Source organism: Hippocampus guttulatus, chromosome 19 (assembly GCF_054856545.1).
Source record: "Hippocampus guttulatus isolate MCC_2025c chromosome 19, RoL_Hgut_1.0, whole genome shotgun sequence".
Classification (NCBI taxonomy): Eukaryota; Metazoa; Chordata; class Actinopteri; order Syngnathiformes; family Syngnathidae; genus Hippocampus; species Hippocampus guttulatus.
The window spans coordinates 7,652,213-7,676,589 of record NC_141279.1 but is presented as its reverse complement, the minus strand read 5'-3'; the positions used below and the strand labels follow the sequence as shown (position 1 = coordinate 7,676,589).

Here is a 24,377-nt window from a genome sequence, read left to right as displayed (position 1 = left end):
TAAAATACTTGAATATTTGATTTATTTTCCCACTGAAAACGAAAATGTCACTATAAAATCTGCATCAAAAATTGACAGATGTCACAGAAATACTTTCTCATTTGTCCGAAGAGCCCATCGTCGTCCTTAGAAAAGAGTTGTCGTAGTTAAATAAAGACTCGTTCATTTTAAAACATGAAAAAAGTTTCTCGTTGTTACAACAGGAAAACAAATGCTCCTCACCCCCGCCCCGCCTTCAAAGAACGCGCAGATTGATGACGTCACATTGAAAAGTCCTGCGTCCAGTCGCTGGCGGAGTTTGACGCGATCATAACAGAAAGAGCAAAAAGAAGAGTAGACCAAAGTGTGCGGCTCATGTAGGACGACTTGCGACGTGAGTGTTTCGTCGACATTTTCACCTGCAAATACACGCTGTTGATCGTCGGCTTAGCGCCGCCGTTTACGTCCCGGAGCGCCGTCGGATGTTGACATTAGCATTAGCCACCAGCTAGCAAGACAACATGAATTTAGGCCAGCTTGTTCCGCGTGTTACGCTCAGCAATGAGACATTTTTTGTCGACCAATGTTAGTGGTTTCAAGGTGGATGTGGCGAGGAGACCAGGACGATGGCGCAAGGGAACGGATGTGAGTAACCATTTACTCTCTGGCTCAGGTTGCGGCCGGCGGTAGCACTATGGAGAAGCCTCCCTTCCGACACAACAACAACAAGTGCGGCGACTGGGAGCTGAAGGAGCGGCTGGGCATGGGGGGCTTTGCCCACGTCTACCTCTACCAGCATCACGTGAGTTCGCCGTGTACGCGTCACGCCCCCCCCCCCCCCACTGCCCCTCAATTGACGTGTCCTGTCAATGCAGGTGAGCGGTGAGAAGCTGGCGGTGAAGATGTGCCGACTGGAGTTGACGCCCAGGAACAAGGACCGCTGGAGCCGAGAGATTCAGATCATGAAGAAGTTGGTCTTGCCACTTTCATCTTGTGCGAGGGCTGCCACAAACTTGAGTCCTAACTCTTGTTTTTTTTTTCTTTCTCCTTGCTAATTGGAAATGGCACCAATAATTTGTATCAAAAACAAGTTGTGCTTTTTATTTTGCCCCCCCCCCCAACCAGCATTAACATGCATCCATTTTCACAGAAATAATAAATTAGATAGATATTTGTCTGTGAGAATGTGAAAACAAACTTTCCCTTGATGGAAACAAAATGTCCACAAACACGATCTTTGTTAAATGTGTGGCTTTTTTTTAAGTAAAAAAATTCCTGGAATGAAGCGTGGAAATGGTGGCGACCTTGTCGATTCTGACTGCCTTTTTGTCAACAAGTTCCTCTTTTCGGTTGCCAGCCATGTTAGCAGTGCACATTGGCAGGCGATGCGCTTTAGGCTACGGAATTCAAAAGTTATCCTGAACATGAATGAATGTTGGGGGAGGGAAAAAAGTGTCCAAACGTGCATTTGCATTCTTGTGCCCGCTCAGGTTAAACCACATCAACGTGGTGACGGCGCGGGACGTCCCGGAAGAAATCAACTTAATCGCATTGAATGACTTGCCGTTGCTCGCCATGGAGTTCTGCTCGCATGGCGACCTGAGGAAGGTACGGTGGGCCGGCCTGGCCGGCGACGCATTCCGTTTGCCACCCGCCGACCACCTTCCCTCCCTCTAATGGCGTCTTTCTTCAGGTTCTGAGCAGACCGGAGAACTGCTGCGGCCTGAAGGAGAGTGACGTTCTGTCCTTGCTCAACGATGTTGGTACGTGTCTCATGTCACACGCCGTTTTTCATATCGTGCCACGCGTCACGTCGCGACGTGTTTGGTCGCGCGTCGTGCCGCGTGCGTGCTTGCTGCAAGACCTCTTACATGTTCGGTGCGGCATTTTCCGTGGCTTGACTCGCGTGCTTGTTCGTGACCCGCGCGACTGTGCCGCAGGTTGCGGTATCCAGTACCTGCACGAGAACAAGATCATCCACAGGGACCTGAAGCCGGAGAACATTGTGCTGCAGGAAGTCAACGGCAAGGTGACATGCTCGAGTTTGACCTTCAGTCGCGCTTCTCCGATCTTTCCGTGGACCTCCCACATAATCCCGATGCCAGTTCAACAGAACTGTAATTAATTGCCATAGAGATTTTTGGGGGGTATGCACTGTTTACAACAGCATTATGCGGAGCCCCCAAGCCACATCTCTTCGCCCGCGCTTTGATTTGAGAAGCGCCCGGCTAACGGATGTGCCCGTTTCCTGCTTCAGCTGGTGCACAAGATCATTGACCTGGGCTACGCCAAAGACCTGGACCAGGGCAGTCTGTGTACGTCCTTTGTGGGCACGCTCCAGTACCTGGTGAGAAACTCTTCGACTCCGTCCGTCCTCGGCTTCTGGCCGCCCGGCTTGTCGGGGCGCTCGTTGTGACACGTGCGCGTGCAGGCGCCGGAGCTGTTTGAAAACAAAGCCTACACGGTGAGCGTGGACTACTGGAGCTTCGGGACCATGATCTTCGAGTGCAGCTGCGGATTCAGACCGTTCCTGCACAACCTGCAGCCCGTGCAATGGTACGTCTGCGACATGGGCGGGGCAGTTCACGCCAGGGCCGACCCACGGGCAAACCTGCCGCGTTGTGTTGCGGCGCAGGGCCAGCAAAGTACGGAACAAAGGTCCAAAAGACATTATGGCGGTGGAGGAGGCCAACGGAGAAGTGCGCTTCTCGTCGCACCTTCCGTACCCCAACAACCTGAGCAGGTGCGAGGGGGCAACCGCCGCCCGTCGTGTGGGTTTGCCAAACGTCTTCTTTGAAGTGCCCGATCCAAGCACCCGCCTCAATTTGACAGACGGGCATTTTGGGGAGAGCGTGTAAATGAGGGCGTGTCCCCCGCAGGACGCTGCTGGAGCCCATGGAGGCGCTGTTGCAGCTCATGCTGAAGTGGGACCCGGTCCACCGAGGAGGCGGCGTCCATCCCGAGAGCAGGAAGCCGCTCTGCTTCGATCTTCTCGATCAGATCCTGAGCATGAAGGTCGCGATCCAACATGCAAAAGGGCTCTTTTGGAAAAACGCGGCTCACCGCCGGCCCCCCGCCCCCCCTGCTCAGGTGGTGCACATCCTCAACATGACCACGGCCCAGGTGCACTCCTTCCAGCTGGCGCCCGACGAGTCTCTGCACGCCCTGCAGAAACGGGTGGAGGCGGAGAGCGGCATCCACGTGGTCCACCAGGAGCTGCTGCAGGAAACCGGCGTGTCCCTGGACCCCCGCAAGCCGGCGGCGCAGTGCGTCCTGGACGGCGTGGTACGTTGCCCGCCCGTTGTCGGCCGCCGGTACTGACGCGCCGCCGTCTAAACGTGTCCCGTCTGTCCTGTGGCGCAGCGAGGCTGGGACGCCTACATCGTTTACTTGTTTGACAAGAGCGCCACCGAGTACTCGGGCCCGTTCAGCGCCAGGCAGCTGCCGGATAAAGTCAACACCATCGGTGAGCGACGCGGCCGCCTTTGCGCGGACTGTCGTCTCGGGCGGCCGCGGCTCACAGGTTAAACGTCTTCTAAATTCGTTCCTGAGATCGGAGGGTTGAAATGAAAGCGGCCACGCCCCCTTTTTGCCAAACTCATGAAAATTCGTTTGACCTGACGTTTGCGATGTCGCGCGTGCGTTTTCAGTCCAGGAGGCCCGGACGCCGCTGCCGCTGGGCGTTCTCAAGAAGGTTTGGGCGGAGGCGCTGAGCTACATCTGCGGCCTGAAGGACGACTACAGCCGCCTCTTCCAGGGCCAGCGCGCCGCCATGTGAGTCGCTGGCGCTTGCTCTCGCCCGCGTTCCGCCCGGTCTCCTCACGCCCCCCCCCCGTGTCTCCGTGGCCTCGCAGGCTCAGTCTCCTCCGCTACAACACCAACCTGACGCGCTGCAAGAACAGCATGTTTGGATTCTCGCAGCAGCTGAAAGCCAAGCTGGACTTCTTCCGCAGCAGCATCCAGTACGACCTGGAAAAGTACAGCGACCAGATGCACTACGGCATCTGTGAGTGCCACGACCGCTCTGTTCTTCTCACGCACTCTCGACTGGCCTCTCACGTGCTTTGCTGTCGTCCGCAGCGTCGGAGAAGATGCTGAAGGCCTGGCAGGAGAATGAGGAGAGAGCGGCGGCCTTTGCTCAGGTCACAGATGATGAGAAGGGTGATCTTGGCAACGAGATGAGCGACCGTTTGTCAAAATGCAAAGTCCGGTTGTCATTGGCCATTGTTCGAAAGATACTTCCCCAAACTGGCCCCCGAAGAATCCCTCCAAGGATTTGTTCTGGAGGATTTTCACGGGCTCTTTTCTGATACGGCGCCCGCTTATCGCGTTGCCAATGAGGCGACTGCGCGACGTCAGCGTGCTGAAGCGCGCTTTCCGTGTCGTCCCGCAGGTGGCGGAGGTGAGCCACCTGGACGACGAGATCATGGCGCTGCACTCGGAGATCGTGGAGCTGCAGAGGAGTCCGTATGCGCGCCGCCAAGGGGACAAGATGGAGCAGCTGTGAGTGCGTCGCCTCTTTCAAGCAGGCTCGGCCCGTCACGCGGATCCTCGTTTGGTTTCAGGAGGAAAAAAAACATTGATGACTCTAGAAAGTAGATCAGATATTTTATTGTAAGGCCACATATCAATGCCTTCAATCAATCAGTCACCCAGCGAGTGATGCCGTTTGTGTTTTCAGAGAGGAGCGAGCCATGGAGCTCTACAAACAGCTGAAGATGAAATGTAAAGGTCAGACATGTTCTTCTCACCGCGGCGACGACGACGACAATGATTACGATGATGACGCCGATGATTTTGACAGTTCCGGAGGCGGACCTGAGCATCGACAGTTCGGAGATGGTGAAGGCCATCATCCAGACGGTGCAGAATCAGGACAAAGTGCTCAAGGATCTCTACACGCACCTCAGGTACAAGGAGCACGTCGCGCGCCGCATACCAACGCTGACTTACTGGCAAGGCCCCCCCCCCCCCCTTCTATCTTCAGTAAGATACTGAGCAGCAAACAGAAAATCATCGAACTGTTCCCGCGGATCGAGAAGACGTTGGAGAGCATCAAGGAAGCAGACAACACGGTCATGCAGATGCAGGTCAAGCGCCAGCGCGAGTTCTGGCACCTCCTCAAGATCGCATGCGTAAGCCAGCGACCGGGGGGGCCGACGAGGGCGCACCGTCGCACCCCGACCGATGGCGCATCTTCCTCCAGCAGGCGCAGAACTCAACACGCAACTCGCTGGCGACCGGCCCCGAGTCGGCCAACCTCCCTCAGGTGTCCCAGTGGGCCCAGTCGGCGCCGCCCGCCAGCGCTCCTCATCCTCTCACCTCGCTGCCCGGGCCCAACGACAGGCACGCTCCCTTCCTCGCAAAACAAACTTTGGCTTTATTCATTTTTGACAGGATTTGCCTTTGATTCCTAACATGTAAAAAAAAAAAAAAAAAAAAAGGAGCGCATCAGTGACTGAATTTCTTTAATGACCCCCGCGCCCTCCTCCCCATAGTGACGCGGCCCCCCGCCTGCTGCAGGAGACCCAGAAGTACCTGAGTCAGCTGACCAGCCTCATGCAGGAAGCAGTGGATGAACAGGCCAAAAGCATGGTGGTAAGTCACAGCATTGGCCGCCCCTTTTTTTTTTTGTTTTGTTTGTTGGTGGTTGAAATTGAAATTTGTGGTGTTGCCCAAGGATCAAGACTGGAGTTGGACCAAATACGAAACGTTAAGCGGCAAATTCAAGAAGAGAAATGCGTGAGATGCTTTCACCTTGAAACACTAACGGCAATGATGAACTTTGACCTCAAGAGGTGCCGTTGACTTTTTTTTTTTTCTCATGATGTCGTGCTGCTGCTTCTTTTTTTCCGGTGTTTGGGGGGTGGGGGGGCGTTGAGGATTTGCAGGCAGCTGATTTGATGTTGAACAGGAAACAGGAAGTGACAGTGGAAAAAGTGCACTATGTAGCTCGGTTGATGAAGTTGATCAACTGATCCAAACTTTCACTGACTGACTGATGACTTTGTGCTGGGACCAAACAAACTTGGAGCAGAGCATGTTAGAAATGCAAAAAGATGAAACTCAAACTCAAAACACCAAAATTTTATTTGAACAGCTGAAAGTTTGAATAAAGATGAGTTGGTGCCATCTTTTGAGTCGTCACTTGTGAAGAACGGCGCCCTGGAGTTCTTCGCTTAGGGGACGTCGTCTCGCTACGCGGCCTCTTTGTGACTACGTTCCACCGCCATCTTCTCCAGACGCTCCGTGTAGAAGCCGTTGAAGTCCAGCCTGTGAGAGGTCAAAGGTTAACCGGAGTGGAGGGTGAAGGAAGGAGCGCGGCGGCACCGTCGTTGGACCACTAGGGCCGATCCATTTGCGATAGGACATTCAAAAACGTGACCGCCACCGGTGATGCGCTGGACGCGGGCCGTCCACGGGGCTGACGAAGACGCGGGGCCGACCTGTATATGATGCTGATCATGCTGTGCTCGCAGTTGTTGGAGCTGAAGATGCTGAGTTTGTCCAGAAGGTCCAGCAGCAGAACGCTGAAACTGTTGTCGAAGTTCACGATGGACGCCTCAAAGCCCGCGCCCGAGGCCGCGTCGGTCTCCTCCGACTGAACGCACACAAATGCCGAATGCGCGCACACGTACACGCACGCGCTGTGAGTGTGTTCGAGTTTTGTGACGTGGGGGCGAGTCTGGCTCTGACCTTTGCCGCTTGGCTCTTTTTCCGGTCGTGGCAGCCGTTGTCCAGGGGGAGGCGCTCCAGCCGGAGGGTCTGCGTGAAACGCTCGAGTACGCGACAAACACGGCGGCTCAGACGGGGGCGCGGAAGAGGTGGGGGGGGGGGGCGAAGGAGGGAGCGCGCCTTACCTGCATGCGGCCGGCGAACATGACGCAGACGGACATGAGCTTGGAGAAGATGCGCAGCAGCTCGGGATTGGTCAGCATGCAGTCCTTCATGCAGTTGTCCAGGAAGCTGGTGTGGTGCCACAGCACGTCGTCGATGTTGGACGCCTGAAACGAGATTGCGGTGAAAATGCCCTCGCGGTCGGAAGGGAACGTGCGGCGGCTCACCGTCTTCAGGTTGTTCTCCATCAGGTGCCAGGTGGGCTCCATCACCTCAAACATCATGTAGTACTGGATGTTCTGCACAAAGTTCAACATGCGCTGACGCAGCGCAAACGCCGCCGCAAACCTGCGCCGGCGCGACGCGCTCGAGTCAAGCGACGGGGAAAAGGAACGAGCGGTCGACGGGAGAGCGGCGCCGCTCACCATTTGGCCGAGTGGGACCAGTGATGCTTGGCGTGTTTGTTGGTGATCCACACGTTGCACAGCAGGCGCTCCACGTGCTTGCAGTAGAACATGTGACGGAACAACATCTGGTATCTCGTCAACGCCTTCCTGCGTCGCACAGTCCAGTCAGCGGGCGCGCGCGCAGGCGCGGCGGGGGACTAAGCGGGCAGCGACCTGCTGATGATGAGCGAGAGCGGCCACTTGACCACGTAGTCGAAGGAGAAGGCCTCCAGGCCGCTGAGGGCGGCGTCGGCCGGCTCGGCGTTGGCGACGCTCTTCTCCTGCTTGGTCTCGATGGCCAGCACCCGCAGCAGCTGCGTGATCACGTCGTGCGGCATCAAGTCGATCTGAGCCGGCGCGGAGGAGAAGGAGGCGGGGCGTCAAGGCGGGGGCGGGACTCAAGACGCACAAACGGCAAGTCGCGCGCTCGGCGTGCCGCCCGACCCACCTTGAGGTCGTCCTTGAAGGGGTCGGTGTTGGCCGTGCTCATGCGCAGCGCCAGCTCCAGCAGCGCCTCCAGACGCGGCGCCGCGATGTCGTCCACCGGCTTGCGAAGCTCCTCCTCCGTCAGGTCCATGAAGTGCACGAAGAAGTCGCCTTTGTCCATCAGGAAATAGTGTTTGATGGACCTAAACACGCAGCGCAGGTCGGCAAGATACCAACAAAAAACTGATTGAATTAAAGCAATTTCTGTTTGCGTCCCTTCCAGCGACACGCGCGCGCACCTGAGGCGGGCCACCAGCTCCTTCTCCTCCAGCAGGAAGTGCAGGAGCACCTTGCTGGCGTAGTTGAAGGCCTTCTCGATCTGTTCCACGTAGGCTCGCTCCTTCAGCGTGTAAACCACTTCCTTGGCGTCGGGACAGGTGACGTCGCGGCCGCACTCGCGCACCACGTTCAGGTACTTTCCTGCCACGCACAAAGAAGAAGAAGATGCGGCAAAAGGGCTCCAGTGGACGGATGAGCCTGTGAGACCGAAGCGAAAAGCGCCGGAAGATCGCGCAGGCGCGGAGCCACGAGCGAGGGCGGGGGGGTTCACCTGTGCTGAGGATCTTGTCGGCCATCTTCTGCAGGAACGACGGAATGCGGTGCTGAACAACGGTATACCTCTGGTCCCAGTACTTGTCGTTGTAGTCCTCTTGGATCTTCTCCTTCTGCAGTTCGTGTTCCTCCACCATGAACTCGCTGTTCTCACGCACGTTTTACGGCAACATTCAAAAACGGGTAGGCCGAAATGTTTATGCAAAAACAAAACGGAAAGAGGTTGTACACTTGATGTTTGGCTTGCGGGGACCCCACCTGTAGGGATCGCGGATGATGCCCCTAAAGATCCATTTCTCCAGGATCTCAAAGTAGGGCACGCTGGCCGCTTTGGTGAGGTACAGGCACACTTCCTGCGCCTGGGCGTCGCCGGTGAAGTTGAAGGTGCGGTCGTGAAGGAGGCTGAGCGTGGCCCCGCCCATACACTCGCCTTTGTCCACCGACGAAGCTGACGGCGCAACCGCGCAAGTGAGTCGGGAGCCGGCCGGCGAGCGATCGACGGCAAAGGTGCGAGCGGCCGGCGGTACCGATGGCGGCCAAGATGTCCATGGTCCTCATGGTGGGCTGCAGGTAGAACCAGAGCTTCTGCAGCGACAGCAGGCCCCGCCGGTGCACGTGCTCCAGTTGAGTCACCAGGATCAGGTACTCCTTGAGCAGCGTTCGCATGGCCGCCGTCAGGGCGTGGTTCACCTGCCCGTACTCGAACGACGACTTCTCTTCCACGAATCTGAGGCGCCAAAAACGGCTTTGAGGTGCCGTCTGTGTGTCGTGCGCGTCTTTGGCCTACCAGCCGGCCCGATGCTCACGATGAGCTTCGCGTGGCGGCTGAGGGGACCGACCGTGTGACGGTGGAGTAGTAGGACGCCACGGGAAGGATCCGGTGCACCAGCTCCTTGACCGACGGGTCCAGCGTGGCGTCCACGATGAAGGAGCGGTTCTGGCGGCCGAGGACCGGTTGAGCCGCCACGTTGCGTCCGTCCACGCCCACCAGAACGAAGAGCAGATCCTCCAGAACCAGCTGCTCCTGTGCCGCCAGCGCCAGCGTGCCTGCAACCGACCCGACCCGCGTGTCACGTTAGGTACGGAAGCATATTTTTGCTCTTTTCAGGAGAAACGAAATAACACAATGGGTGCGCTTGGACAGCTTGGAAACGCGCGCGCACACTCACCCACGGGCGGATCGGCGGGCGGGGCGGGGCCGGCGATGAAGTCCCCGAGGAGGGTGGCCCGCTCGTACACCCAGCCGGGAAAAACGGGAATGAGCTGCGCCGGATTCTTCTTGTTGTGTTTGTCCCGCAGCATCTTTCGCGTCACCTCAGCCGACTGCGGACCAAGCGCGCCACAAAATCCACGGACCACCAATCAGATGAGCGGTTCCGACACAACGGACACGGCGTTGCGAGCGGCTGTCGGGCACCAGGGGGGCGTTGGACGCCGCCGTGGCGTTCCCGAGCTTCTTGCGCAGCTCGTCCAACTCCTGCATGGACATCTTGGAGACGCTTGTCGCCGCACTCAGGACGCTCGGCGCCGGAGCGAGCGCCGCCGCCGCACAAGCTTCCGAACGATCTTTGGCGTTCTGCTGAAGACGCTGCAGAGTCTACACACCGGTGGTGAGTGGTCAAGGCAAGTTCATCTTCACTCCATGACAACAGCGTTTTCGTTGTCCTCTAAATCAAGCTTGCCACACGACAGTGGTGATCGAACTGCTCAACATGCACCGCTAGCATCATGAGCATCAATCACATCTTTCGGCAAAGTCTTACTTGCGAGTCCTCGCACAGGCGGGACAGCAGGTAGACCAGCGGGTCCAGGTGCCGGACATTTTTGGATTTTAGCTCCTCGTACTTCCTTAGGAAGTCCTCTGGCGTCTTGGAGAACTCCGCCAGCTTCACCTTTCGGGGTTTCAAAGACAAAACGTGTTTGCGTGCCTGTCTTTTGTTGGAATGGAGCGTTGGCTCGTACCTTGGCGCCGTGGGCGGAAACCGTGGTGGTGACGTAGGGCGTGCGGTGCTTCTGCAGAAGGTCGATGTAACCTTCCGCTCCGTCGCCCCCTCGCACATCCAACACACTCAACAGCTCATTGACATGATGGTGGATCCGGAACTCACTCATGGTGCTGCAAGCAGGAAGAGATCAAAGATTCACGGATAGAGAGAGCAAGAGCGAGCTTTTATCATCCCAGCTGATCGCGGCGCCCTCATACTGTAACCGAAATAAAGTTGAGTTCAGAAACGCGCGTTGAGAATGCTGTCCCTCCATCAATATCAGCTGACTTTGGACGAGAGGCGGCCAATCACAGGATTGACAATAATTATGTAATAAAGTAGGCATAATCCTTCTATTGTCTTCGCGATGAACGATGTGACTCTAGGTCGCTTCAGGATGCTTTTCTTGCGAGAGCGCCATTTACATCAAGTGGACGCTAGTTGTTTTAACACCCAGGAAGAGTCCAGTTGGCTCCATTCAACTTTGGAGCGTTAATCCTGAGCTATAGATGAGTGGCAATGAGCAAAATGGGACGTGCAGGAGGGCTGCAAACTGCAAGCCATCCCGCGGAGAAGCATGCTAATACGTTCGTCTTTCCGGCCATTGCAAAACGTACCGCAGTGAACTTCCGTCGTCACGACTCCTCACAAGACAAAAGCTGGTGTGTGTGGAGAAGCTGTCACATCTGCACGCAAAGGGAAGGCACGTTCAGGAGACCCATTTACATATTTTAGGGATGTTGCTAGAAATCTTGGTTTGCGAAAGTGACGGCATCGGCCACTTCTTCTTCTACGCTTCTTCGCGACAAACGTGAACGACACTGCCTTCTAAAGTCCCTGAAATAAATCGCAAGAACAGCCAGATGGATACTATGACACTGTAATATACAATACAATGCATCTTTATTTACATAGCGCTTTCACTTCAGCTATAGCTGTAACAAAGCGCTTTATATATCATACAGCAGAAAATAAAATATTTCTATGATTACCGCTTCAAACACTGGCCGGGAAGGGTAAATGAAATGTAAAACTACAGCTCCCAAGGTGCTCCACGTTACGTCATCGTTCCAACACGGAAGCGTGGCTTTTGCACGAGCGACGTCAAATGTCGCGGGCGAGACGTGCCGCTGACGTCACCGGGCTCTCCACGCTCAGCGTCACAAAGGACTACGGCGACGTGTTGCACTTCGGCGGCGGACGGGAAGCAGCCGCGGTGCTTTGTGGCTGCGCCTTTTCCGTAGCGTCGTGAGCAAGCGCGACGTCATGGCTGAGCTGCAGGTGCTCGAAGCGGCCGAGCTGGCAGACCACCACAACCACCACCACCATCACCACCACCAACAGCAGCAGCAGCAGCGCGACGTCGTCCGCAGCTCAATTCGCCTGGCGCCACCTCCACTCGGGCCGGCCGTAGCCGGCCGCTCGCCCCCCAAGGGCAGTTCGACTTCCGAGCCGGGCCCTCGCTGGGTGCGCCTCAACGTGGGCGGTACCTACTTCGTCACCACCAAGCAGACTCTGTGCAGGGAGCCCAAATCGTTCCTGTTCCGACTTTGCCAGGACCACCCGGACCTGGACTCCGACAAAGTGAGCCTGCTCTCTTCCCAGTCGCGCCCCGAATCACAAGCACCACGAACTTCGACCACATAGTGGCTGTTTACTAGTGCACGAAATAATGACATGGCCATTTTGTGGTGGCTCTTGGAATGTCTCGTGAGTAATGTCTCGTTATATGGTGATCTATTTCACATTTTAATGTGTATGATGTGATGAGTTGTTTTTTTTTTTTAAACACAATTTTAGGAGAGGAATGTCGTACCAGTTTCTTCCTACTTTTTCTTCATTTGTGTTTGTGTGCAGGATAGCACAGGAGCCTATTTGATTGACAGGGACCCCACCTACTTCGGGCCTGTCTTGAACTATCTCCGTCATGGAAAGCTCATCATGGACAAGAACCTCGCCGAGGAAGGTAGGAGACACCAGAAACCGTCCACCAGAGCGTGTGCGCACCAAGCGCTTAGCTCGCTTTTGTGTGTTTGTGTTCAAGGTGTCCTGGAAGAGGCGGAGTTCTACAACATCGCCTCCCTGGTGCGTCTGGTGAAGGAGCGCATACGGGACAACGAGAACCGCACGTCACAGGTAGCTACCGCCAGCGCCCTCCCCCGTTCCGGCTGCGTTTGCCATTATGGTAAATGATAATGGCCATTTTTCAATGACCTCCTGCAGGGCCCTGTGAAACACGTCTACCGTGTCCTGCAGTGCCAGGAGGAAGAGCTCACTCAGATGGTCTCCACCATGTCGGACGGGTGGAAGTTTGAACAGGTGAGCCTGAAGACGTGCGACCCTTCCCTCGACCTTTCTTGATCCGTACACTCCCTGTTTGTGTCCATCAGCTGATCAGCATCGGCTCGTCGTACAATTACGGCAACGAGGACCAGGCGGAGTTTCTGTGCGTGGTGTCGCGGGAGCTCAACAACGCGGCCAACGGCGTCGTCATGGAACCCAGCCAGAAGGCCAAGGTGGGTGGTGGGAAGGGCGGGGTGCGGTGGTGCATTAAAGGGGGCGGGTCTTACTAGGCCTGACCTTCGAGGGCCTGTCCTCATGGTAAGATTCGTAAGGGGTGCAGGCAGTCCCTGAGGGAGGCAAGCTTCACGGGGGGCGGACCCTCAGGGGGATGCGTCCAACTGGTGGCGGGCCCTACGGGGATGAGGGGGACTTTTGTGGGCGGCAGTCACTCAGCCGAGCGTCGCTCTCCCCTGTCCAGATCTTGCAGGAACGAGGCTCTCGCATGTGAGAATTTCATCAGGACTCCGCCCCCAACACCCCTACGGGCTCCTCCTTTGTTCATCCGTCCGTCTGATTTGGATCTGTCGACCAAGGTGGGAGCCCCCCCCCCCCCTCCCCACATCGGACGCTTCCCACGTGACAAAGGAAGACGTCGGTTCTTCTCTTTACGTCCCCACAGGAAGTGACACATGGTGACATCCTGGCTCCGCCTCTTCATTTCCCATCCCTGTCACACATGCACTTTGACCTTTTTGGCATATCTTCACACGTCACCCTTCGCCATCATGGGAGTGATGAAGCAGGGTGACCACAAAGTCTTTGTCCACTTGGGCCAATCCCATCCAGGCCTCGACTTAGTAAAACTTCACCTCTGCGCTTTGGGATGAAAACGCCGGGACAGCAACTTTTCTTGATCGACGCGTCACTTTGATGCGATTTGTCTACATTTGTAAAAATGAGCCGCAAATGACATTTGATGAAGCGAGTCGCTCCTCCAACATGCAAAGGTAGCATGGCATGCTATGTTTGCTAACGAGCGGCGAGCATCGCGTGCGCGACGACGCGTGACAAAACTTTGCATGTGAGCATTTGTCAGTCACGGTTTATCCTGCTAACGCCGCGACATGCGATCGGGACGCTAAGCATGTTAGCGTGTGTCCGATCCGTTAGCTTTTACCGGCCGCCGATGAGGAGCGGACAGATAGCGGGGAAGACGAAAAAACATTCATGACATTACATACAGTATATAATGTACATACATATCACGTATTTGTGGGTCTTTTTCGTATCATTTAGTTCATAACGGTGAAGATACAAATGCTTCTAATTGAAGCCCAACAAACAATTCGGATACTCGTGTCAGTCAAATGAATCCATTTTCCAAATGAAATTCAGTGGGGCTCTGTCTTTAGCATTATTGATCAAATGAGATGAATCTGACCCATAAACCTCTACAGTAGTCGTATATCCATGGGAAGTCCCTCTATACTGTATGTATTGAAGTTGATTTGGAGTCGTCCATGTGTCAAAAGTCAAATGTGTCGTTTGTGTGCCAGAACGATAGAGATTGGGTTGCGGTGTCGAGCAGTCCGTAACACGTCCCGTGTTCGTGCAAAGTGTCGTGGCGCATGATGGGCCGAGTTAGGGGAGCGCCGCTGCGTGGCGTGGCGTGTCGGTGTACGACGCCACTTATCCTCCTCTTGTGTCCTTTGTTGTCGGCTTAACCGGTGTCAACGTGCGCTCGTGCGAAGAGCGCTAACGGGCCGCCGGCGACCGATCAGAAGCGACACCGTCCAATGTGCATGCGCGCTCGCGTCGTTTGTGTCTTTTTACTTATTGCGCATTTTGTCTACGAGTCTTTTTGTTGCCGGGCAACCCTTCTAACTTCGACTTTCTCACCATAAACGTTGTCTTTTCAAACCCGATGCCTCAGCGTCTTTCTGCCGTGAAGGTGAGAACGTCTTTGGGGATGTGACAAAATGGGTATGACGTTGGCAGACAAGACCAATATTGAAGTTGCGGACACGCGTATGGAAACAAAGTGACGAGATTTATCCGAAGATCGAGCGGTATGACGTCATGTGTCAGATGGATGAGGCAAGCTGACGAAAGGGGGATGATGTGTGAAAAGATAAGCACAAGGTAGGTATGAAGCCCACAAGACCGGTGTGATGGCATGTGCCGAAACAGGTATCTATCTATCTGACAAAGACGCCGATGAAGATGTGACAATGGGTGTGGAGACGGGTATGAAGGCGATCCTTATCCAACGTAGGTGTAGAAAATACGTACAGCCTACAACAGGGGTGGCGGCTTTCTGTCGAGACGTTTTAAACAAATGTTGGGGTGCTCAGCAGCTTGATGACCCACAGGAAAAGAGTCGCCCTTGCATCATGTTCATCTCCAGCGATTGTTAAAAATATTTTTTTAAAGGAAAAATGTTATTTTGAGCAGCTAAAAAAATGAAAAGGGGTGGGGGGCGTAACTGCCCCACAGGCCATAGGTTGTAAATTTGCACACCCTGGCCAAAGGACATCTTTCCAACTACTTTTCAAAGAGGCCCAATGTAACTTTATTTTTTTATTTTAGTGTTAGTTTAATTTTGTCAATGGATGTTGCTATTTTATGTCATTCACGTGTTCACATTCATTCATTCATGTGTATGGTATCCCGAATAAAGAGAGATTCATCTTTTTTTATTTTTTCCTGATGCGGCAGCAGCAAGCCTAGTCAGTAAGGCCTTAAAGGCAGGGCGGTTTTATTTATCTAGTAGTTTTCATGCAAAGGGCAACTTAATGATCTGCACACATAAAAAGCGGAGAGTGCTCATGTTTTTGAGTACTCGGGACCACTGAGCCCCGCCCCCGGAGGTCTCATATGACCGAACGGACCTTGAAATAGCGTCTCGGAAACCGATCTGTTGAAATGACCCTTGACGCGTGGTGCGCATGTTATCTGCTGTGTGCGCGAGGCTGGGCACGTTGACCTACATGTGAGGAGGGAGGCATTTGGTGGTCTTGAGGTGCCCTACCCTGGTACACATCCTCCCCCCGCAGGCCTGCCTGACACGTCACATCCCCCACCTCCGGTCGACCATCCCTAATCTACGTCTCGTTTTTTTTTTTTTTTTTTTTTTTTTTTGGAGGGGCAACGCCAAACGAAGGCGAACCACGTGAGCGAACAGTTGCAGCCGACTGAGGAGGACCCGAGACGAGAAGGACTGAGTGAGGAAGCCTCTGTTCTTGCTTTTGCCTACTTCCTGCTTGCAATTATAACCCCCCCCCCCCCCTCCACCCCGCGCTCGTCCAAACTCGCAAGCCGCTTCTGCGCGTTTCGGACACCGAGGCACTTCCACGCCTCGCGTAAGACGTCAACGGCTGTCGTCACGAACACGCAAGGTGAAAGCAAAAAGATTCCATCGGGCTCAAAATGCGAGAGGGTGACAAAAAGTCCCATTTCAACATGAGCGAATAGTATCCGCTGCCTGGTGACGTCATCATGTTCCCCTTCAGGGCAAGAATGTTCCCCACTTCGAGAACAATTACGATCCAAAAGTCTCCGCGATCTAGTCCGAGAAAAAGAACCACATCGTCATTGCGTTGCGCTCGAGACGGATGGAGCTGTCGAGTAGTGATTCCCCTTCGCGCGGCGCTTGACTTTCTTCGTTCCTTTTGACACCAAAATATGGGTCGCAGCCAACCGCGTTAAAAGCAAAACACAGAATGCCCCTAGGAAAATAAATGAACACCTAACGAAGCGCGAAGAACATTTGTCGGCCCCTTGCGACTTGTGTTGACGTTGTGCCCCCCCCCCCCCCTTGAAGGCGCGCCATGGCCGGCGGCGAGAGCGACCGGAGCCGCGACGGCGCCGCCTAGCGTACAATGAGCAGCGGGTCAGCGCGCACATCAACGGGATGGCCTCAGACGACGAAAGACGAGCCGCGGGGGCCCAAGCCCCGGACGGTGGCTGGGGCTGGGTTGTGCTGGTGGCCACCATGCTGGTTCTGGCGCTGACGCTGGCCTTCCCGTCCTGCGTGGGGATTTTCTACAACGACCTGCAGAGGGACTTCCACGCCTCCAACAGCCAAACTTCCTGGGTGCCCTCCATCATGACGGCCGTGCTCCATGCGGGAGGTCGCCCGAACCAGTCCATGTACCCAGTACACACAATTTCCGCACATCGATAGGAGAGTAGGAATAGCATTCGTCATATTCCAAAGTAGTCGGAGCAGAAATGGCCGGAGTAGATTAGTTAGTTGGAAGCAATCCAGGTGGGGGTTGAAAAAGGTCGATAGAGTGTCATGAAAGGTGGCTAAGTCATTGCTAAGTGCAATGACTTAGCCTAAAATAATTTCAGCAGGGTATTTTTAAAAAAAAATTCAGACCCGTTTATGTAACTGGTAACCAGCTTGCACTTTTCAAAAGCTCGGCGAGCCCTGACATATGGTTGAGGTACTTGAGATGGAGTGGGGATCATACACATGAAGTTCTACCGAATACAATATCTCCAGTGGGATGTCATTTGTTTGCTTTCAGGCCCCGTGTGCAGCGTGTTGTTGGAGCGACTGGGATGCCGAGCGACCGTCATGTTGGGCGGAGTCCTGAGCGGACTGGGGATGGCCGCCAGCTCCTTCACGCGCTCCATCGGCCAGCTCTACGTCACGGCCGGCGTCATCACCGGTGAGCGCAAACAGAAATTTCGCAAATTCGCACAGGCTGAGGTTCCGGGTTTGAATCCGTGCTGGGGATATTTTCAGGTTTGGGTTTCTGCTTGAGCTACCAGCCGGCCGTGACCATCCTGGGTCAGTATTTTGTGCGACGCCGCGCCTTCGCCAATGCCGTCTCATCTACGGGTACGGCGCTGGGCTTGTGTACGCTTCCGGCGCTGGCCAACTTCCTGCACGGCGAGCTGGGCTGGAGGGGAAGCTTTTTGGTTTTGGGAGGCGTACTGCTCAACTGCTGCGTATGCGGCGCCTTGATGCGACCTCTGACGCAGACGCCGACGGAGACGGCGGCGGTGGGTCGCGAGCCGTCGCCCGAGTCGGGTTGCGTCGGGACGTCTAGGTGAGGGATTCCGCGTGCGCTGTCGAGCAAAAGAAGAGCCCTCCTTTGAGACTCGCGCCATCCGTAAACCGATTTTCATGCCTTTCCTCCTGCCTTCGAACGCAGCAGGATTCAAGCCTGTGTGAGCAAACACATGGCCCTGGACCAGCTGCTGCACAACCGGCGCTATCGCGTCTATGCTGTGGCCATCACGTGGACCATGCTGGGCTTCGTGGTGCCGCTGATCTACCTGGTGCCCTACGCCACCGACAACCGCATGGAGGCGGGCCGAGCGGCGTCCCTGCTCTCCGTCCTGGGACTGGTCAACATCGCCGTGCGACCGCCTGTCGGCTTGATGGTCAACCTGCCGTGGTTCCGGGGCCGCCACGTCTACGTGTTCTCTGGCGCGCTGCTGGTCAACGGGCTGAGCAACGCCGTGTGCTGCCTGGGGCCGACGTTCCCGGTGCTGCTGAGCTACGTGCTGCTCTACGGGCTCTCCATGAGCGTGGTGGGCTCCCTCATGTTCACGGTCCTGATGGATGTGGTCGATATGAGTCGCTTCGCCTCGGCGCTCGGCCTCCTCGCCATCATGGAGAGCGTCACGTTGCTGGTCGGACCTCCGCTGGCCGGTAAGCGTGGCTGCGACAGTTCGGTTGTACCCGCGTTTACCGAGATGATTGTGGGGAAACGCCGGTGTGCCCGCAGGAATCCTGGTGGACTCGACGGGGCACTACTTCTACGTCTTCTTGGCCTGCAGTGCCATCGTGGCCTCGGCCGCCATCTTCCTGGTCGCCGCCTTTTGGTGGATGGATGCCGACGAGCGTGCCCGACGCGGCGAGCAAAGAGCGAGACAAGAAGAAAGCCGCCACGACCCGGTTGTTGACTCTCTTGTCGTCCGCAGACCGCCAGGTGGCGCTGTGACATAAACAAAACAAGCCGATTTGTGCTTGTGATACTGTATCAGAAACATTACAATAGGCAAGCTTTGACAGGCATGCGATCGTTTCCTTGGAAAACAAACAAAACAAAGTCTCGGCTGAGCTTTGTTGGGCAACTGAGATGAGCATTATTTATTGCTTTCATTGTATGATTTGGATCACATTTCTTTATTTAAAAATTGTCACTATCATCTTAATGCAAAGCATTTTATAGTCTTCGTACTTTACCCTTATAAAATGATTGTTTTGATATTAGGGTTATACTGCACAGTTTTCATTTCTGTCATTATTTGAACATTATAATATTCTTCTTATCTTTGGTTATTTGATTCATAGTATTGTAATGCGATTACTATATTATCTTTTCTCATCAATTGAATGAGTGAGTGATGTGAGAAGCTAAAACTGCAAATGTTAGAATTTTGTTTTAATCTCGTTTGAATGTTATCATAAATCTTATCAATTCAATATCTTGTTATTATTTAGTTTCACTTACAGTATTTTCCCCTATTAGTTCATCGTTTTTAAACTCAAGAAGTCCGTCTCTCGTGACGTAATTCACGCTTGTTTCACTGCATGTTCTCAGTGCTTTTGAACATGACATCTTTCTGGGTTAAATTAATTTGAAATGACGATTCTTATTTGTCAAATCATCAATTCTAGTTTTAAATTGTTGCCGGAAAACGCCCACTTAACCTGGAGCAACCACTTCCGCTAACTTATTTTTTCAACTTCCGCCCGGTGACTTTCGCTTTCCTTTCGTTCGTTCAATTTTTTTGATACGGCCAAGATGAAATCTACAACATGCGAATGTTAATCAGCAAAACAAATTGACCGTGTGCTCGAGTTCCGCGTTGCAAATATTAGCCAGTGACAAAAAAGGAAAAAAATGCGGAGCAAAGGTCGTTCGCGGCGAAAGTGAAAGTAGATTGAACAGGGAAGGTGCTCGACGTTTGTCTCCGTTTGGAAGGGTGAGTCTTAAACTTGTTTTGTGGCATTTATGATGCGAAATGGCGATTGTGTTGATAGCATAACTCTCATCGATAAGGATCTTTTCAAGTTTGTCATTCTGAGTTTGTTTGTTGTTTTTTTTATTCCAGGAATCCTATTTCTGATCTTCGTCGTTTTTCCCCTTCGCTTGTAGAAAAAAAGAAAAATATTCAAAACACATTTTGCTCTTTGTTGTTTTTTTTTCTCCCCCTTTTGGGACTTATGTTACTTTTGTCCCCCACCCCGCCACGCCCCCCGCCCCCACCATATGTTTTTCTCCCAGATTAAACTTGCATTAACGCCCACTTAAAATGATTTCTATTAAAAATAAAAACGAAAAAAAATGTACATTTTAAATGCCCGACATTTAACAGAATAAAATAAGCCTCTCAACGGCATCATTGCTCCTGTGCATTTCAAAGTAACCTATTGATGCATTATTAAGCGAACGTTTGAGTGGCTGCCTGTCTTGCAGGCTGCACGATGTCGTCAGTCATCCTTTCCGGTTTCCTGCTGCTGTTTGTGGACGCGTCTCTCACGTGGACCTTGTGGAGCGGCCCAATGGCGATGCTCGGCCGCGGGGCCAGCGCGGCCGAGCAATGGGCCGCCGCGGCGCTCAAGTGGGGGCTCCTTGACGTCATGACGCGTGCAGTGGCCCCCGAGAAGCAGCAGGTGGTATTACGCAGGCTCGGCGTACTGCTCGTTCTCCTGCCCCGCTTACTCCGAAGCGGCAGCGAGCCGGGGGGGGAACCTGTCGCGCCCCCGGGGTTGTCCGATCAGCTTCAGGTGTCGCTGTGCTCGGCGTTGAGTTGCCTCTTTTGGGAAACGGCCTTCAGCGGTGGTGGCGGGTTGACGGAAGAGGGCAAGGTGGCACCGGGCACTCGCCGTCTGCTCGCCAGGCTGCTTCAGCAATTCAGACCCGATTTCCTTTTGCTGACTGCGGGTTGCGGCTTTATCATCCTCACCGTAGCCTGTAAGTTTCATGATTCGCATATCCATCGAAATTTATTGCACCATTCTCATACATACATGATACTTTGGGAAGCCCGTCTTCAAAATATCCACCGCTAAATTTGTCCGGGATGAAAATCTGACAAGTATGTAAAGTGGACGCGTCAAAATAACTTTTCTCATTGCGTCACTTGCCCTTCCTAAATTGTGTTGATGTAGCGTTGTTGTTTGTGGACAGGTGACACGTTGATCCCGCTGTTCCAGGGCACGGTAATGGACATGTTGCGAGGCGGAACGCTCGACGGCTTCAACGCTACGCTGGGAATCCTGGCGTGCTTCTTTGTGGGCAGGTAGCGCCGTCGCCAGGCCACAACGTCGCCGGCTCAGTAACAAGCCGACCTAACGGAGCGTCCCTCCCGGTTGCCCGCAGCTGCATTTTCTCTGGCCTGAGGTCAGGATCCTTCAAGATCACGCACGCTCGACTCAATAAGCGTCTGAGGATGGCGGTGTTCCGCACGGTGCTGTCCCAGGAAGTGCTCTTCTTCCAGGAAAACCAACCAGGTGAGCATGATATGAAGTGCTGTGTCATGGCTTTTTTTGAGTATGTTTTTCCATCCATCCATCCATTTTCTAATCGGCTTTTCCTTAATGAGGGTCGTGGGCGTGCTGGAGCCGATCCCAGCCGTCTTTGGGCAGTAGGCGGGGTACACCCTCGACTGGTTGCCAGTCAATTCCGGATGATGTTTTTTGTTTTTTGTGACAGCAAGTCTTTGTTCCCGCCTGCAATCGGACGTGGACCAGCTGGGCCTGACGGTGTCGCTGAACTTCAATGCCGTGCTCCGCAGCTCGATCAAGACCCTCCTGATGCTGGTGGCCATGTTGTATCAGTCGCGTCCGCTCACGGCGCTGGCGTGCGTCGAGATCCCGGTCTTGGCCGCGCTGCAGAGACAACAAGTCCGTTACCACAAGGTCAGCCGGAGACGAGGACGCATACTCGAGAAACCTGATGAGAAAATGTTAGGCGTGATTGATGAGGGAAAACCCTGACAGGAATTGAAGGAGCAGAAGCAGGACAGCCTGGCTCGCCTCCAAGAGCTCTGTCATCAGTCGCTGGGCGGAATCCACACAGTCCGAAGCTTCCGCGGCCAATCGGACGAAGCCCAAAGATTCCATCGAGAACTCCGACGCTTTCAAGAGATCCGAATACGAGCCATGCGACGCAAAGCCTTCTTCACCCTCTTGCGGAGGGTGAGGCATTCCCGCGCTCGCTTTGGCTGGCGACCTGTCCGCCCCGAACATCATTCTCATTCCTTTCATCTGTCAGTTGGGCAGTTTGGTGACGAAGATGGCGATGCTGCTCGCGGCTCGCTCGCTGGTGTCCGGCGGGCAGCTGAGTGGTGGGACCCTCCTGACCTTCCTCTTGTACCGGAAGCCCATGTCACGCAACCTCAAGGTGAGCGTCATGAACATTTGCGATCAGTGGTGCACTTTTTTTTATGAATTTGCCGTTTGCAATACCTGTCACTGTAACAGGGTTGCAAATCTAGTTGGCTTTTTTTGACCAAGAGGACAAACTTATGGAATATTAAAAAAAACAATAAACATCTCCACCGTGATAACTGGAGTTTCATTTTGTTCCACGGAGTCGTTTGTGGTGAAAGGAGTCCATCGTTGACTTGCTCCATCAGGAGATCTTCGTGTGCTGCGGCGACACGTTGGCCACGCTGGGCATCATCTCCAAAGTCTTCAGCTACCTGGACCGCTCGCCCAAACGCCGAGCCGACGGCCACCTGGCGCCTGACGCGCTGCGGGGCGAGATCGTGTTCCGGAATGTCACCTTTGGCTACCCGTCCGCAGCGGGGGACGAACCGGCGCTGAAGGTAAAGCCCGCGGCCCGGCGAGTGTTGTCGTTTGGCCGGCTCACGGACCAAATGCGCTCAGGACGTGTCCATGGCGCTGGAGGCGGGAAAGGTGACCGCCCTGGTGGGCCCGTCGGGTAGCGGGAAGACTTCCTGTGTGGGACTCCTCAAGCGACTGTACGACCCTCAGAGGGGGGGCATCCTGCTGGACGGTCGGCCGCTGCACGCGTACGACAAGGCCTACCTGCATCGTAAGGTGAATGAAACGTGAAACGATGCCCCATTAGCAACGTTACAAGTGGTCTTCAATGTGGAGCGTTGAATTCTGCCAAAGTCACCCCGGATAGGGGCGCCCTCTCCCCCCCAGAAGAGGACCAGTGCGACAGCAAACGGATGCTGCAATGGCGGGAGCCCAGGCGAGCGCTGGTGTCACGGTTGCGCCCTTTCCGCAGGTGGTTTCGGTTCCCCAGAATCCGGTTCTCATGCGCGGCTCGCTGCGTTACAACGTGGAGTACGGCCTGGAGGACTGCGACTTCCGGCGGGTGCGAGAGGTGTGCGCCAAGATCAAAGCGGACCGGCTGCTGGCCAAAATGGAGGCCGACTACGACGCAGGTATGCCTCACCCACCTCTCGAGGGAGACAAAGGTGACCGCAGACTGAAAGCGCGGCATTTCGCTTCCCGCTCACTTCCTGTTCTTGTGGTGCGCAGACGTGGGCGAGGGCGGCGCGCATCTGTCGGAGGGCGACAAGCAGAGCGTGGCGCTGCTGCGGGCCCTGGTGCGCCGACCTCGGGTCCTCCTCCTGGACGAGGCCACCAGCCAGATGGACGCCCACACGCAACACGCCGTCAGTGGCACGGCAACGCACGACACGCGACCACAACACTTAGAGCTAGCGCACGCGCGACTAGGACATGCGCAACTCCGATACGTAGCTTACGACAAGCTTACCTCAGCTAGGATACGTGAAACAAGGACACATGGTACTGGGATACACAGACTAGAATATGTATACAACATGCTTTTAATTAGTTTTAGTGTAGGTTTTAGTTTTTTTTAACTCTATGTGCAGTTCAAGTGTTAAAAAAAAAAGGGTTTGTGTGTGTGTGTGTGTGTCCTGCAGGTCCTCGAGGAGGTGGTCCGTTGTGGATGCACTGTCCTGATGGTGGCGCACCGCCTGCGCAGCGTGGAACGAGCCGACCGCGTCATCTTCATGGAAAACGGCGTTGTGACGGAGGAGGGGACGCACGCGCAGCTGATGGCCATGGGGGGGCGCTACCAGGGACTCAGGCAGGAGCTCTCCGACCAGCGACCGTGACCCATCTGTCAAGTCGCGATCGCAGCCGGCCAGTCGCGGAGCGCGTGCGGCAAAAAAAGGGCTTTCGCACCGATCAACGGTTTTGAATCTCCACAAAAGAGAATTTTTGGCCCTCATCAAGAAAATCCCAAAATACGGACGCCACGACACTCCGTTGCACGTCCGAGATGAGCATCGCAGTGCCGTCAACTATACCGGCCTTACTGGATGAAGGATTTGGGAATTAATTGTCTGCCTCCTCACACATACCAACTTTTATGACGACCCCGGATCAAACCGGACTTTGTCTTATTCCAACTGTTTTACACGGGGCGCGGCTGCCCGCCGTTTTTTGCACACTGCCTCTATTATTAGTTTTTATTTGTTCAAGTGCGCCCTCATCGATGTCTAAAACTATCGAGGGCAGAGTTGATTTGTACCGAGTTGTGACGTTTGAAGACAGAGAAGAAAAGATGTCATCGTGTTGGCTCTTGATTCCACTTTTCGAGAAATAAAAGAACCCGTGTGCCAAGGATCGACAAACGGGCCAAATTCCTTTTGAAACGGATTATTTTTTTTCTCACGACATTGGTGAAATGAGTGCGTCGCATAACTGGGGTGGATTTGGAGCGGAGAAATCTGCACGTGATCCGATCCCACAAAACGGCCCCAGTGCGCCATCTGCAGGCCGCGCACGAGTGTAACACCGGATGTCTTGCCTCTCTGTCTCGGT

At 54.5% G+C, this 24,377-nt stretch overlaps 5 protein-coding genes across 11 annotated transcripts; 4 read left to right on the top strand and 1 right to left on the bottom strand.

Moving 5' to 3' along the window:
* The first annotated feature begins 249 nt into the window (after positions 1–249).
* On the top strand, positions 250–6,111 carry LOC147190010 (inhibitor of nuclear factor kappa-B kinase subunit alpha-like). 2 transcript variants are annotated; one of them, XM_086138017.1, is made up of 22 exons: positions 250–373; positions 653–781; positions 855–949; positions 1,470–1,587; positions 1,673–1,742; positions 1,920–2,008; positions 2,237–2,326; positions 2,411–2,535; positions 2,615–2,722; positions 2,859–2,994; positions 3,070–3,264; positions 3,343–3,445; positions 3,630–3,753; positions 3,834–3,985; positions 4,060–4,121; positions 4,373–4,482; positions 4,661–4,710; positions 4,784–4,889; positions 4,967–5,114; positions 5,189–5,325; positions 5,478–5,577; positions 5,660–6,111. In XM_086138017.1, the coding sequence occupies exons 2-22, from the start codon at positions 674–676 to the stop codon at positions 5,723–5,725; spliced, it is 2,292 nt and encodes a 763-aa protein (XP_085994143.1). In that variant the 5' UTR covers positions 250–373; positions 653–673; the 3' UTR covers positions 5,726–6,111. The 2 variants fall into 2 exon arrangements, with proteins under 2 accessions (XP_085994143.1, XP_085994142.1); XM_086138016.1 differs by having other exon boundaries at positions 5,186–5,325.
* Positions 6,052–11,101, bottom strand: tubgcp2 (tubulin gamma complex component 2). 4 transcript variants are annotated; one of them, XM_086138015.1, is made up of 18 exons: positions 10,903–11,101; positions 10,263–10,416; positions 10,064–10,192; positions 9,718–9,897; positions 9,470–9,623; positions 9,140–9,347; positions 8,828–9,027; positions 8,559–8,748; positions 8,299–8,444; positions 7,988–8,168; positions 7,711–7,891; positions 7,437–7,609; positions 7,242–7,370; positions 7,044–7,164; positions 6,840–6,983; positions 6,676–6,756; positions 6,426–6,580; positions 6,052–6,252 (listed from the first exon to the last, which is right to left on the bottom strand). In XM_086138015.1, exons 2-18 carry the CDS (start codon positions 10,410–10,412, stop codon positions 6,177–6,179), a joined length of 2,598 nt encoding a protein of 865 aa, XP_085994141.1. In that variant the 5' UTR covers positions 10,413–10,416; positions 10,903–11,101; the 3' UTR covers positions 6,052–6,176. The 4 variants fall into 4 exon arrangements, with proteins under 4 accessions (XP_085994141.1, XP_085994139.1, XP_085994140.1 ...); XM_086138013.1 differs by having other exon boundaries at positions 6,840–7,164; XM_086138014.1 differs by having other exon boundaries at positions 6,052–6,580.
* Positions 11,102–11,183: 82 nt separating this feature from the next.
* Positions 11,184–14,488, top strand: LOC147190008 (BTB/POZ domain-containing protein KCTD5-like). Its single transcript, XM_086138018.1, has 6 exons — positions 11,184–11,869; positions 12,143–12,251; positions 12,330–12,421; positions 12,509–12,604; positions 12,676–12,801; positions 13,047–14,488. Exons 1-6 carry the CDS (start codon positions 11,552–11,554, stop codon positions 13,074–13,076), a joined length of 771 nt encoding a protein of 256 aa, XP_085994144.1. The 5' UTR covers positions 11,184–11,551; the 3' UTR covers positions 13,077–14,488.
* Positions 14,489–15,289: 801 nt separating this feature from the next.
* Positions 15,290–19,016, top strand: slc16a5a (solute carrier family 16 member 5a). 3 transcript variants are annotated; one of them, XM_086138952.1, is made up of 6 exons: positions 15,290–15,792; positions 16,392–16,701; positions 17,104–17,247; positions 17,325–17,631; positions 17,740–18,239; positions 18,316–19,016. In XM_086138952.1, the coding sequence occupies exons 2-6, from the start codon at positions 16,482–16,484 to the stop codon at positions 18,534–18,536; spliced, it is 1,392 nt and encodes a 463-aa protein (XP_085995078.1). In that variant the 5' UTR covers positions 15,290–15,792; positions 16,392–16,481; the 3' UTR covers positions 18,537–19,016. The 3 variants fall into 3 exon arrangements, with proteins under 3 accessions (XP_085995078.1, XP_085995076.1, XP_085995077.1); XM_086138950.1 differs by having other exon boundaries at positions 15,291–15,792; positions 17,737–18,239; XM_086138951.1 differs by having other exon boundaries at positions 15,291–15,966; positions 17,737–18,239.
* Positions 19,017–19,261: 245 nt separating this feature from the next.
* On the top strand, positions 19,262–24,208 carry LOC147190006 (antigen peptide transporter 2-like). The gene is made up of 12 exons (XM_086138944.1): positions 19,262–19,519; positions 20,014–20,511; positions 20,728–20,839; positions 20,920–21,050; positions 21,253–21,458; positions 21,540–21,737; positions 21,814–21,942; positions 22,178–22,369; positions 22,431–22,604; positions 22,801–22,960; positions 23,058–23,194; positions 23,471–24,208. The coding sequence occupies exons 2-12, from the start codon at positions 20,022–20,024 to the stop codon at positions 23,663–23,665; spliced, it is 2,124 nt and encodes a 707-aa protein (XP_085995070.1). The 5' UTR covers positions 19,262–19,519; positions 20,014–20,021; the 3' UTR covers positions 23,666–24,208.
* Positions 24,209–24,377: the final 169 nt, after the last annotated feature.